Raw genomic sequence first — 14,771 nt, 5'->3', positions numbered from 1 at the left:
ACCTTAGCAAGCAGGTGTCATTGCTCTCCCCCTGTGCTGATGAGGACACTGAGGAGCAGGGGTAAGAACTGAAACCATCCACATCCCAGAGCTTACTGTCTGCATTAATATGACTTCACTGTTGGACATTCAGCACTGACATGACTTTACAACTGCATGACATTCTTGCTCAGGAAGACAAAGTTGCAAATATCTTTATGGTTTGTTTCAGAAACTTCTTAAAAATCCATTTACCTGGGTAATGGACCACTGAACTTTCTCTCGAAAGGGTAAGTAATCTCTTCTAAAAAAATCGATTGGTTGGGCTCATCAACTGACTGCATGTCGAGCATGGTTCCTTGCTGTGTCCACAAATCCTTTTGTGTTGAGAATTTTGCCCAGTGCCAATGAGGGCCCCTAATTGGAAAGATCTACCTTGAACCAGACCATCCGGACCTCATAAATATCCCACATTCGCCTTTTCTCCTCCGACATAAGTCTATGAGGCTTTCGCTCTTCTCTTTGCAGGGAGCAGCAAGCCTGGCTTTGCTTGATCAACAGATTATTTTGGTCATCTTTCTGGGGAGTTGGCAATCAGCAGAGGTTAAGTAACTTGTCTTGGATCACATAGCTGGTGAATGATGGACCAGGCTGGGACCCTTGTAATCTGGTTGCAGCGTCTGTGCTTCTAACTGAAGTGCCTGAGGGTCAGGGTCAGAGGGAGCTTACAGTCTCTGGGTCCATCCCACCTCTGCCTGACTTCCTGGGAGGGTAGGCAGCACTTTGGAGGCAGCTGTCCCATTGTTGGGGAGCCATTGTTGGAGGCAACGTGGTGCAGTAGAAGGAAAAGGGCTCTGGGTTGGCACAGACCCAGCACATTCATTGGTTAGCTGTGTGACTTTGAGCAGGTGACCTGACCACCCTGAACTTTGAATTCCCCATCATCAAAATGAGGATAATGGGCCACAGCTCACATGGTCATGGTGAAGATGAAAAAGGGTTAGTATTGATAAGTGCCTGGCACATGGTAGTTGCCCAATAAATGGCATTTTCAGTACTGCTTGTGTATATGGAGCTGATGTTTGCTTCCCAGATTGCCTCCTCCCTCCCCCACTATTCAGCTTGCTGTTTCAACAAACATAGACTGGTCTCCTGATGTTAGAAAGTTCTAGGACTTCAAGCAAGTCTGTCTCCCCAGAGCCTTTTCATTCCTTTCACCTTTGTCCTAGAGTTGGTGGAGTTGGGGCAGTAACTTCAGAGAGTAGCACCCCCTGAGCCCTTCTAGACCTAGGGCTCTTTGTTTCTGTAGCTTAGAGATGGAAATGGACACTCCAGAAAAAGGGCATATGATATGGCTCAGCGAAAAGAGCACTGGACAAGGTATTTGTTACCATCCAGCTGTGTGCTGACCCCTTCACATCTTGGTTTCTTTTTCCTTTCTTTCTTTCTTTCTTTCTTTCTTTCTTTCTTTCTTTCTTTCTTTCTTTCTTTCTTTCTTTCTTTCTTTCTTTCTTTCTTTCTTTCTTTCTTTCTTTCTTTCTTTCTTTCTTTCTTTCTTTCTTTCTTTCTCTTTCTTTCTTTCTTTCTTTCTTTCTTTCTTTCTTTCTTTCTTTCTTTCTTTCTTTCTTTCTTCTTTCCTTCTTTCTTTTTGAATTTTGAAAACAAAATAAGGTCGTGAGGATGACAATGATGTGAAGCAGGTGGGCTATGTGCAGGACACTGTTCCTGTGGCTGGCAACAGGGAGGGGAGGCAGGGATCTATCTCTCCTGCGTGCCATAGCCTCTCACTCTGTGGAGTGGCCCAGACAGCGTGCCTCTTCTGGCAGATGTTATGTATTTGCAGAATATGGGTTCAGTGTCCAGAAGTGTCTGTTGGTCTTCTTTGCCACACAAGCATTTTGAAAGCCTTCTGGATTTACTGAGGCAAAGAATATTGATCCTTAACTTCAAACAAATTTGAGGATATGCCTTTTTCTGTGTAGATGTCTCTTTCATAAAAGAGATGGGATCCTTGTCAAACACCTGCTATCAGTTAACACCATAGGGTTCTAATGGCTTTCCTCTGACAGGATGGGCCCTACATTTTCATTTCTCAACAACCCACCTCCTTTCTATTAAGATTCTCTTCTTATAAATTGCCTCTGTGTCTTTTTGGTGTTCCTCCTGGCCTCTCTGAATGCAGCTGTTTTACCCTGAAGTCAGGGTAGGAGGAGGAAAATTTAATGTGGGGCCTTTGAAGGTGGGTGGATTCATGAACTAACTGGGACAACTTCGGATTTTTAACCTCTCTGGGTCTTGGCCTGAGATATGACATCTTTGAATCTTGTGCATTCTGAAGGTGTATATACCAGTGCATGACACCCACACATGTCCACACTTTACAGTGTGCCAGCTGATAGGAACAAAGCTGGGGTCTGGCATCTAATGGAAAAGTAACCTTTTGTATTGGCTTATGTTGAAGGTCAGGAATGATTTATATAATGCACCTAGTACAGTGCCTGACCATTGAAGGTGCTCAATAAATGATTAAAAAAGATATGGGAAAATTGATTTAGAAGAGCAAATGACATGCTCAAATGGCATTTTCCATTGCAGACCAAGCAGTGACAGAAGAAAGGAAACATAGGGGATAGGGGCAGATTTCATTCTTATGATAGTGTTGATAAAAATGGCCACCAACAGAGGCAATACACTAATGACTGCTGCAGTGGGAATGTGGGGGTGGAAGGTAAGACTTCTCCTCAGTCCTCTGGTTCTGGATTTACTTCTCAGTTTCCAGACTATGAAAAGTCTGAAATGCTCTTTGGAAAAAAGATGTACCTGGGTAAGTAACAACCTCACTGAGTCTCAATTTCTTTATCTGTAAAGAGAGGATTATAATACTTAATACATGTTGGTACAGTTAAATAAGATAAAGTGATAAGCATTGTATAGAATGGAAATGAGAAAAGTGTCAGACATCTTCTTCCTGTTCAGCAGAGTCTCTGGCTGGTGTGTGGTAGAGCCAGGTCATATGGATATGTATTTCCTTGAAGGAGAGGCTCAGTGTGACCACAGATAGAAGGTAAGGGAGCATGTAGTAGATTTGGAAAACAAGGACTGGGAGACTCAGCCAGGGCTGTGATGGGAGGTGTTGCTGGTGACTGGTAGGGGAGAGTTGAGGGCACCCTTGCTGAGAGCTTCGGCTCTTGTCTCAGTTGCTCCAGACTGAGCAAAAGCCGAAGCTCTCAGGCTCCAAAGTACATAAAAACACTGCCAGATTCTGAAAAGGCTTTATACATGACTCCCCTACTCATTGGCTGGAACTCTGGTAGATTCTGCCCACTGACCAAGAGGAATGCCACTCTGGAGCCCTGACAGTGGAACAGCTCAGAAACCTGTGGATTCTGGGTGTGTGTGTGCGTGCTCCCGTCCCTCCAACACCCCATGTGGAGTGGCAGGACTGTCACACCTGCCCTCCTGGATCGTATGAGATCCCCTTGTCCCAGGGCCCCACTGGCACCTGGTGCCATCAGTGTTAGAGGCCAGTGTGTCCCCTGATATCCCACTGTGGCTTTTGCAGGTGTTTTCTTTGCACTCAATAATGCTGAGTATCTTTTCATGTGCTTATTTGGCCCTTGTATATCCTCCATGGTGAAATGTCTTTCTATGTTTTTCGGACATTTTCTAATGGGATTGCTTGAGTTTTACTGCTAAGTTTTGAGAATCTTTTATATATTCTAGACACTAGCCCTGTGTCAGATGTGCAGTTTGCACATCTTTCCTTCCAGTTTGTAACTTGTTGTTTCATCCTCTTCACAAGGTCTTTCATGGGTGAGAGTTTTCATTTTGATAAAGTTCAATTTACTAGTTTTTTCCTCTTATGGATTGTGCTTTTGGTGTTATCCAAGGATTCTTTGTCCAATTCCAGATCCTGAAGACTTACCCCTATGTCTTACACTACTAATTTTAGTTTTATGTTTTACATTTAATCCTATGATGTATTTTGAGTTCATGTTCTTAATAATGCTTGAGACTTAAGTCCAGGCTCATATTTGCCTATGGATGACGAATTGGTCAGCACCATTTTTTGAAAAAATACATATTAAATCCCTACCTATCATCTATCATCTATCTATCTATCATCTATCTATCATCTATCTATCTATCATCTATCTATCTATCTATCTATCTATCTATCATCTATCATCTATCATCTCTATAGATAGATATATATGTATTACTTCTGACACCTATTTACTTATTTATTTACTTATTTTTAAATGATTAGTGAAATCTTCTTTCATAGTAATTGCAGAGTGGTTAACATACACTGTAATATTAATTTCAGGTGTACCATATAGTGATTTAACAATTCCATACAACACATGGTGCTCATCCACAAGTGCCATCCTTAATCCCCGCCACCTATTTGACCCATTCCTCCAGCCACCTCCCCTCTGGTAACTATTAGTTTGTTCTCTATAGTTAAGAGTCTATTTCTTGGTTTATCTCTCTTTTCTTTTTTTGTTTTTTTCTTAAATTCCTCATATGAACGAGATCATGTGGTGTTTGTCTTTCTCTGACTTATTTTACTTAGATTATACTCTTTAGATGCATTCATGTTGTTGTAAATGTCAAGATTTCATTCTTTTTTATGGCTGAGTATTAAGTATTTTTAAATGAGTAACATCATCTGGACTTGGAGGCACTGGATGGGAAGGTGCACTGAGGATGCCAAAGCATGTGCAGCCCCTGTGGACTTCTTGCTGTAGTCACCAGCTGTTAGACAGCTGTTGGTGCTGTGGACCCAACAGCCTGAGCTGATGAAGTCATCACCTCCCCCCCCCAACTAACCCAGTCCCTACACACACCCTCAAACCTGGAGCCTCCAACATGCCCCCACCCATAGGTGAGGGTTTTTCCTTACCAAAGTCAGTCCATGAATCTGGAAGAAGTGACTGCTTCTTCAAAGAAGAAGACACCTACCCAAGTCTACAGGGATCATGAAGAATCTGGGAAACATGACATCACCATAGGAACAAAGTAAACATCCAGTAATTGACTTCAGAGAAATGCATATCCATGAATTGCCTGACAGAATTCAAAATAATTATTCTAAAGATAGTCAGAGAACTATAAGAGAATGCAGATAAACAATTTAATGAAATCAGGAAAACAATACAAGAACAAAACAAGAAATTCAACAAAGAAATAGAAAAACATATAAAAGAACCAAACAGAAATTTTGGAGTTGAGTATATTCAAAGGGAATGAAAAACAAACTCTTTAAAAAAAAAAGAGTTATCTATTAATTTGAGAGAGAGAGGTAGAGAGAGAGAGAGAAGAAGAAGTGAGTGGGGGGGAGGGAGAAGTGGGCTCCCCACTGAACAGAAAAACAGATATGGGGCTTGATCCCAAGGTTCTAGGATCATGACTTGAGCCAAAGGCAGAAGCTTAGCTGACTGAGTCACCCAGGTGCCCCCCAAAACAAACTCTTGAGAAGATATCTTCATTCCCTGTTTATTGCAGCATTATTCGCAGCAGCCAAGACATGGAATCAACCTAAATGTCTCCCAACAGATGAATGGATAAATGGATAATGGATATATATATATACATATATATATGTGTGTATATATATATACACACACACACGCGCACACACACACATATATATATATTACATTTTCTTATAATATGATAATATAATATATATAAAATAACATGAATGTTCGTGTTATTCAGCCACGAGAAAAAAGGAAATCCTGCCATTTCCAACAACGTGGATGGGTCTTGAGGGCTTTATGCTAAGGGAAACAAGTCAGACAGAAAAAGACAAATACTGTATGATATTACTTATGAGTGGAATCTAAAAAAGCCAAACTCATAGAAACAGAATAAAATGATAGTTTCCAGGGCTTGGAGGTGGGTGGGGGAAATGGGGAGATATTGGTCAGAGGGTACAAATTTCTAGTTATGAGACAAATAAGTTCTGGAGATCTAATGTGCAGCATGGTGATAGTTAATAATATTGTATTATATACTTGACAATTCCTAAGAGAGCAAATCTTAAAAATTCTCACCAGAAAAAAAAAAGATGATAATTATGAGATGTGATGGAGATGGTAGTTAATGCTGTGGTGGTAATCATTTTGCAATTTTATAAGTATTTCAAAACAACACATTATACCTCCTTAAACTAACACAGTGTTATATGTCAATTTTATCTCAGTAAAGCTGCAAAGAATACTTTTGGGTGCATTAGTCACACATATTTTAAAATTTATATCAGATAACTCTGATATCTGGATCATTTGTAGGTTTGTTTCTATTGCTTGATTTTTCTCTTGATTCTATTTTTGGTATGCTTGTTAATATTTGCTTGAATACTGGATATTGTAAATGAAGCATGGTAGTGGCTTTAGATGATATTATTTTCCTTTAGAAGATATTTAATCTATCCTCCAGCAGTGATATACAATAAGAATAGGTCTCTTTAATTTTGTCAGTGGCTGAGTTCCATGCTTTGTAAGGATTAGTCTGACTCTGGTGTACTAGGCTATCACCAACCAATACCTTGGTTTATTTATTAAAACTTTTCTTCCTATGTGGGTCACCAACTCTAATTTTTATTTCCCTAGTAGGAAAATCTCTGATAAATTGCATTTCAGATCTTTTCTGTTCGATTTCTTTGTCTTTGGGCCTGTGCTGTTTACGAACAGGAATGCTCTGGGAGGATGGGGACAAACATATGCAATGCATTTGTTTGCCTTTTCTGCACCTCTGTACTTTCAGGGATCTGGACCTTTCGCATTCTATCTTGGCAAAGTAGAACTCCACGTTTCATCTCTTCAGTCCATGATATTGCTAAAAGCTCTGTTGGCTTCTCCACACTTTGCAGGCACCTGCAGGACAGCCCCCCCCAAGCCTCTCAGTCTGTGTTGCTGAAGCCCGGTAGTGCCAAGGGGAAGCTCACTGCAAGATAAGGGCTCACCACAGAGACCTCTACTTCCCTCTGGGATCTTGGACGCATTAGAGATGTGGTGCCTTAAACAGACTTTTTATTTTGTTTTGCTCCTCTGATGTATTTTATTTTTAGTTACCCTTAATGGTCATGTTGGTGTGCTGTAAGCTGCTCTGTCATAGCTGGAAGCATAAAGTCCTCCAGAGCCTATATTTTGACTAAGATTTACCTGACTCAAAATTCCTTAATCTTCCTGCTCTAGCAGAACTCAAATACCTACTTTTCATGCAAATATGCCCTCAAATAATAAAAAAATCTGTTGATAAGAGATATACATATACAGACACACAAACTCATAAATTATATCCAGGGTTTTCTATTTTCATTGCATGCATCAGAAAACAGTTGCTCTGGATACTTTTGAAGTAATGGTTAAGTCCCAATTTAAATATAAATAGGAAAACAATATCACCACCATCAAAGCCTGGCTTTTCCTCTGTCCTAGGTGGCAACCAGCTTTCACAGACACACAGAATCACAGTTTCCTGGAGGTCCATTACTACTGCCCAGGGCTCTGGGTCAGTCATTCAGAATGGTTATGAGGACATCCTCACCATTTGGCTATAGCTATGTCTTTATGCTTTCTCCAAAAGCCTTACATCTATGGACCCTTCCTCAGTTTTGTGAGGCAGGGAGGGTCTGTGGAACTGGATGGAGGAGACATCCTAGCTCCCAGCATGTGGAGCCAAATATGTCTGGGCATAGCTACCCTTCCCCTCTCTGGATTCCTGTCCTCTCCCTAGGACTCAGGCCTGCCACTGGCAAAGCCCTCCACTACTTCCCCCTAGCCCTCCCTGCTTACCTGCTTTAGCTCCCTTTGGGCCTGGGTGCCTCTGTGGGCCCCACTTCTCACCGTCCTCTTACCTGGGCCTCTCCCTTCAGCCATAACACATTTCTTGGAGTTGACCGAACCTATCCAAGCCCCTCATACCTCTGCTCTTCTGCAACACCAAACTTTCAATGAAAACACTTCTCCCTCCCTTCCCACCTTCAGTGGCGTCTCAGAGTTGAAGACACCACTTTATTTTATTTTATTATTTTTTATTATTTTTTTAAAGATTTTATTTATTTATTTGACAGAGATAGAGATGGCCAGTGAGAGAGGGAACACAAGCAGGGGGAGTGGGAGAGGAAGAAGCAGGCTCATAGAGGAGGAGCCCGATGTGGGGCTCGATCCCATAACGCCGGTATCACGCCCTGAGCCGAAGGCAGACGCTTAACTGCTGTACCACCCAGGCGCCCCTGAAGACACCACTTTAGGGGGGCCTTCCTGTATCCCCCTGGCTGGGGGCTGGAGATGCCAATGGCTGGGGACTCACAGTTACCCTCGGGCTTTGGGTTCCCTATCCTGGTTGACATTTATGGTCTATATACATCTTGCCTCAGTCTCTTGCGGTCCCCCCACTCCCGCCAAAGGAGCAGCCCTTACAGTGAGGTGGTGCTACTGGAGTCAGGTCACGTCTTGCCTGGGCACTAGCTCTGGAAGAGGGCCACCAGCAAGGCCTATGGAGACAAGAGGGCTTGTTTTAGGAGCTAGGCTGTGGGTCCTGGAAGGATTTCAATGGACGGAGGTGAGGGGAAGGGATGAGGGCATTATATTTTGACCCAAAGCATGAGCAAATGTAGGAAGGCAAATATGAATCCAGTGGGCACCAGGGTCAGGGCACACCAACCTGGCTGAAGCATAACATCCTCCCTGCATGCTCAGATGGGGGAACAGATGCAGAAGGGGGATCCCAGAACCTTAGCATCAGAGACAGGACTCGAGTCCAGGTCCTGGGCTTTTCTTGTCCTTAGCTCTCTTCCCAGACCTGCTTCCATTCAGCACCCAGGAGTTGACCTGCTGACCAGGGCTCTGGGCCTGGCAGTGGCTTCAAAGTTGCCAGATAGGTCCCATTTAGTCTCAGAGTAGAGCCTGAGCCAAAGACAAGAGGCTGGGAGCACCAGTGAGGAAGGGCACAAGGTTGAGGGGAAAGGGCAGAGCTGTGCCTGGAGGACTCAGAGGTTCCACTTAATCTGGCAGCCTTAGGGGCAGACAAGGAAAGGGACATGGGGATGGAGGAGGAGGAGGAGGTAAAGCCGCTTCCCTCCACCCTCCTCCACCCCATTCCACCCCACTACCACAGACAGAGTCAGGGAAGCATTCATTGCTCGCAACACCAGATCCACTGGAGACCTGGGTGTTCCCAAGGTGGGCATCTTGGCCAGGATGTGGGGGAGGTTCTGAAGTAAATGTGACTTGGAGCTTGTTTTCTGAGGCCTGTTCTGCTAGTCCCTGGTCCTTGAGCTGCCCTCTCACTGCCTCTGTTCAATACCTGGTCACAGGGACCCAGGCCATCTCTGCCTTCATCTCTGGTGCTGGAATTAGGTAAGGCTGGACTGAGCCTGTGGAGTTGCCACTGTTAGGACCAGAGCAGTAGGAGAGGGGTGTTTCAGGAGGGGAAGGATGGTAGGCCAGCAGAGGGAGGCTGAGAGGAGGGAACAAGCCCCTTTGGGGCCTTATGGGGCAGTTCTCAGTGCCAGCTGCATCTGTCCGGGCCCCACAGGAAGCAAATGCTACAGTCCATCAGAATAGTAGAAAGATGTTTTAATGAAAGGTATTTACCAGGCATGGGCATAGGGAAACCACAAGGCAGAGTGTGGTCTTTTGGGTCACAGAACTGCTCCCACCCCAGGCTGGAGAGTGTCAGGGAAGGGACAGTTACTGGAACTCAGAGATGAGGGAGCTTCCCGATAGCACCTGCAAACTTGGTTCAGACAGTGGACTGCCAGGTTCCTGATAAGAGAAGAAGAAGGGTATTTCCACCCTAACCTTCTGCATGCCCTTGTCTCTGTCCCTCTGAACTCCTGCTGACTGAACCTAACCAGGAGCAGAGAGCAGGAGGGCCATGTTGATTGTCTGTATATGTAAGGGAGTGTGGTGGCCTGTGGTGGGGAGAGGGTCGGCAGAGGGACAAGGACAGCTATAGGTGGAGGGCACCTTGTGGAGATTTGATGGCACTGGGTCCTGGGCCCCTGGCCCTGGGTGTGTGCTCACATTAAGGGGGGATGGGGGCACCCAAGCCCCAGGCTTGATCCCACTCTGCTCTGGATGTCACACCCTGGGGAGCCAGAGTTGGGGCCTTCAGCCTTGCTACCCCAAGCTTTCCCTCTTCGGGAGACCTACATTCTGGCAGGGGTCTCCATTCCCTGTACCTTTTCTGCTTCCCTTCTCCTCTTCTCATGCCAGAAAATGTACCATCTGGGCCAGGAAACAGGGTGGAGATGGGTTAGTCAAGGAGTAGGTTTGTCTTCCCTGGGGATGCTAGGGCTGGAGAGTCACTCACCCACTTCCAGCTATGGCTGCCAGAAGCAGAATAATGCCAAGGCTCACAACCCACGCGAAGGTACTCCGGGTTCTGGCTGGGGGGTGGAAAAAGGAGAACCAGGTGTTTGGGGGGCAATGAGGGCCATCTGGGCCCAGAGAGGCTACATTCTTTCCTCCTTTTATTTGTCCACTCAGTCATCTGTTTAAAAACACTTACTGAGCACCTACTGTGTACCTGGCATATATTTTAGAGACACAAGGAAGGATGATGAGCCTCAGGGTGTGGGAGCTTGTCAGGGAAATCTTCTTACAAAATAAGACTTCCGGCTGGACTTTGAAAAACAAGTATGAGTTCAGTTTTGGTCCTATGGTCAAGTATAAAATTGTGCTTCAGGCAGAGAACACAGAATGTTCAAGGACAGAAGCATGAAGTCATCTGTATGTACAGCATGTCAGCAGCTCAGTGTGTCTGGGGAGGAGTCAGGGGTGGTGGGAGGTGAGAGGAGGCTCTTTGCACAAGACCTTCTGAAGAGGTGGGCTTTATCTGGGGGGCAATTGGGCTACAAATAGGGAGTGTCATAGGGAGATTTGCTCCTTGAGAAAGTTTTTTAGTTGTTGAGTAAGATGTGGCCAAGAATGGCAGGGAGTCCAGTTGAGAGATGTTGGCATAATCCAGGTGAGAAGTGAGGATGCCTGAAGAATGGTGGTGGATATTGCAAAGAAAATATGGCAACACATTTAAGAATTATTTAACAAGATTTGGTGATTGCATGTATTGAATATGGGGGAAGGAAATTCCTGGTTTAGGAGGCTTAGGGATTGTGTGGGGCCATTTGCTGAGATGGGCCCTGAGGGAAGAGCAGATTGGGGGTGGGGGAGTTATGTTTGAATATGCTTTGAGGCCCGAGGGACCTCCAGGAGAGATGTCCTAGAGGCAGGTGGCTTTATGGCTCTGAAGTTGGACATGCAACATCAAAAAATCCCAGGAGTTGCCCTGTTCTCTGGTGAGGATGGAGAGCAAGAAGAGCTTGGGGCTGGGTAGAGAAGGAAGACAATCCAAACAGAGACAACAATGACCCAGTATGGAGTGGGGGCAGGTTGGAGGCAGGATGGCTGGCTGCCACTGACCTGGGCAGACAGTTGGGTCTTCACAGGTAAGAAGGTGTGTCTTGCAGTTGGCACAATTAATGACCTCCAGTGCGGAGTGTAGGTCTGTGAGAGGGGATGGGCAGGAGCCTTAACCAGGGCCATGTGGCCCTCACCTCTCTTCCCCCTCCCTAGGTCCTTATACGTACTCACCACAGGACTTGTTGCAGGCTGCCCAGGAGGATGAAATGGTAGAGAAACTGAGGTGCTGGGGGAGGCAGACAGAGCCATGAAGTGTTGGGGTATCATCAAGAAAGGGAGCTGGGAGAAGGTGTGGACAGGCAACCCATATGTGGCTAGGGTGGGGATTCCTGGGGAGGGCCATGGGAAGGGGCTGCAGACTGGGCTCTGCTCTTCTCAGACCTGGGGGAGGTGAAGGGCTGGGTGGTGGGCAGGGGCCAGCTCCACCTCTCACCCTTCTCTTTCAGCATCTTAGACATCTCATTCAGCCTGTTAGTAAATGCCTGTTTCTTGACATTAATCTCTTTCAGAAGTGATGGTTTATCTGAGTGGAAGAGGAAGAGAAGGGTGCTCTCATCACCCACATTTTATAGGTGGAAACAATTACATAATTCAAGGTTGGGAATTCAAGCCAGTTTTTTCAAACAGAAACTGCATAGAGCACACAGATGCTGGGTCTATCACCACTCTTCACCACACATCCCCACCCTAGGCCAGCAGGCCCTCTGGGAGTGCCTTGGGGGGGCTGGGTTTTGTCAACACAAGCCTGGGGACTTTCTCACCATCTCGAAACTTCTTGATGGCTTCATCTACGTAATTGAATAATTTGGCTGTTGCTTCCTCCATATGGTCATGATCTGAGAATGGGATGTGGGATGAAGAGCAGTTGGGGGTGTAAGATCCCAGGCCAGGTAAAGGGGCCAGCCTTGATCCCTGGTGTCTAGGCTATGCCTCACCAAGATACCAGGGCTCTAGGAAGACATAATTCGTCTTCAGGAATAGGGAGTGGAGGCTTTGGGAGAGTTCTGTGGGTGGTCCTGGGGTGCCCCAAAGAATCTGCAGGTCATAGTCTATCAATGCAGGCAGTTGTGGCCAGCAGTGGAGGCAGCTCTTCCCATTGATGGCAGGCAAAAGACAGCCAAGCAGGAGAAGCATCATCTTTTAGGGTCTTCCCTCTGTGCTCTTACCACCCTGCCTAGCAGTTCCACACGGAATGATGGTACTCCCTCCCTTGGAAACCACATTCTCTTTTCAGAACAAAAGTAAATTCCACAGGTAAGGTGAGGGCCATAACGTTATGGTACAAAACTAGGCTTTGGTGTCAGACCCAAGTCAAGGTCTCAATATCTTCCTCTGAAAATGGGGTCACTGATGTTCTTGGGGACGATTCTTGTGAAGATCAGAGAAATGGCTGTGCGGTCTTGTGGTTGATAGTCAGCTCTCCTAATGGTATTTGCCATGTATGAAATAGTTCAACAGACTGAAATTTGAGAGGTCAGGAGGGAGCAGCACAGAAAGAGGATTAGTTGTGTAAAGAACCTGAACTACTTTTCCACATAGAGATGGTCAGCTGAGGGGAAGCTTATGGAACATACATCTTTTTCATGGCACATATAAACTAGCAGCTGTCTTGTGCCTGTCCAAGCCAGAGGAACTTAGATAGCTATTCCTACAACAGTGTAGACAGACTGTAGACAGAGTTCCAGCCTGTAATTGGATGTACGGAGAGGGCAGTCATCTTTTGGGCCAGTAGTTCTTATGTGCAATGTGCATTGAAGAAAAACAAAGCTCCTTATTTTTGAGTAAAGAAAAAGCCAGTAGGATATTTGTCACTGCTTAGCTGGTAAGCTTTGTGCCTTCCATGCCATGCTTCCAATAAGCTTCTGAGTGTCTGAGGCTGGATTATGAGCAGCTGAAAGCCACCAGGCATTTCAAGAATGCTTCTTACATGAACAAGAGAAAAAACAATAGCAAGAATTCAAAACAAAAGCAAACAAAAACCATAGGAAAAAGAAAGGGTACAAAGATATGGTGGGAAGCAAAAGAAAACTTAGAAACCCATTATTAAAGTACTGCTTTCTCCAGACAAGAAGAGGCTGCTGTGTAAAGGAAAAACAGAATGACAAAGAGTTATTGGAAATTAAAAATATGATATCAGGACTTTAAAAAGATAGAAGTACAGAAAGACAGAGACAAGAAATAGGGAAGAAAAGATAACATTAAATAAGCAATCCATGAAATGAAATTTCCAGTTAATACAAGTTTCAGAAAGACAGAACAGAGAAAATTGAGGGAAAAATTATTTATGATAGAAATTGCATAAGAAGTATATACAAATAGGAATTTTATCTTATAGGGAGAGGAATTTGGAGGATAGGCATCAAGATTTGCCAGAAGAAACAGCAGTCGAATTGGTTAATTCTGTCAGATGGGCTCTGAGATGAGAGAGTGATTCTGAGTACTGCACAGCTGATGCATTCCCAATGACTTTGGATAGTTTTGGGGTTAAGGAATTAGCATACTTTTTTTCTACTGGAAAGGAAGGCCCCAATTCCCCGGAATCAGGGCTGGAAAAAGCAGTGCTCCTTCCACTGATGCCTTGGATACCATTCAGAGCTATGCAATTATGCAAGTCAGTAGCTTACAATGTTTGCCATCACTTGTGAGCGGGCTCTGCCCAGCCTGTGTGAGAACAGAGTATTGACAGAAATGATTCAAGGAAGAAATTTTAGAAAGACATGAATTTCCATATGGAAAGGGCCCACTGAGAAGGTATCAAGGGCTAGGAATAGGAAAAACCACACCAACTCACAGAGAAAAAACAGACCAAGTACAATAATCAGACTTACTTCAGGCTTCTCAAGAGCGATATAGGAAAGTAGTAGACAATGGAGCAATACTTTCATATTCTGAGAAAAATGTATCCATTTTAGAACTCCATACTGAGGAAAACATTAGTCAAGGAGGAAGAAAGACTATTTCAACTAGACAAAGTTTAAAATTAACCTCTGTTACCTTTTCTCAGAAAACTATTGGAGGATGTGCTCCAACTAAATGAACAAAACAAGCAAGAAAGATGATGACATGAAGTCAGGAAATGGAAAATCTAACCTTGCAGAGAGGTGAGGAGAACTTCCATTGTGACAGCTGAGGGACACCCCAGAATGACAAGTGGTCCAAACTATTCTGCTCTCCTTAGACGAAGAAAGGCCTGGAGTGGGTGGCCTCGGTCAGCCTCCTGTGGGTACTGGGTTCCTTTTCTGACTTGCTTTGTCTCATTTACTCTCTTCTGATTTTCCCTGGCAGAAATAGTCTCCTCAAAATGGAGGTGGTGATGTTCAATACTCGGGGTTTCGCTTTGGGGGTGAAATA

General features: G+C 44.7%; 1 protein-coding gene across 1 annotated transcript; it reads right to left on the bottom strand.

Moving 5' to 3' along the window:
• Window positions 1–8,458: 8,458 nt before the first annotated feature.
• Window positions 8,459–12,557, bottom strand: TEX51 (testis expressed 51). The gene is made up of 7 exons (XM_040636920.1): window positions 12,413–12,557; window positions 12,182–12,256; window positions 11,854–11,943; window positions 11,421–11,504; window positions 10,815–10,836; window positions 10,312–10,387; window positions 8,459–8,488 (listed from the first exon to the last, which is right to left on the bottom strand). Exons 1-7 carry the CDS (start codon window positions 12,555–12,557, stop codon window positions 8,459–8,461), a joined length of 522 nt encoding a protein of 173 aa, XP_040492854.1.
• Window positions 12,558–14,771: the final 2,214 nt, after the last annotated feature.

The sequence above is a fragment of the Ursus maritimus genome, unplaced genomic scaffold (assembly GCF_017311325.1).
Source record: "Ursus maritimus isolate PB19 unplaced genomic scaffold, ASM1731132v1 scaffold_1, whole genome shotgun sequence".
NCBI classification, from domain to species: Eukaryota; Metazoa; Chordata; class Mammalia; order Carnivora; family Ursidae; genus Ursus; species Ursus maritimus.
Note: the sequence above shows the minus strand (reverse complement) of the source record. Positions and strands in the feature narration are given on the sequence as shown.

Excerpts from the sequence above, each read along its gene's own strand:
- TEX51 (XM_040636920.1), bottom strand. The coding sequence starts at position 12,557 with ATGATGCTTCTCCTGCTTGGCTGTCTTTTGCCTGCCATCAATGGGAAG. Across the intron at positions 10,388-10,814 it reads AAAGCCCACCTCTTCAGAAG|CCAGAACCCGGAGTACCTTC; the intron begins GTCTTGTGCAAA and ends TCCACCCCCCAG. Across the intron at positions 8,489-10,311 it reads GCAGCCATAGCTGGAAGTGG|GCCTTGCTGGTGGCCCTCTT; the intron begins GTGAGTGACTCT and ends TTGTCTCCATAG.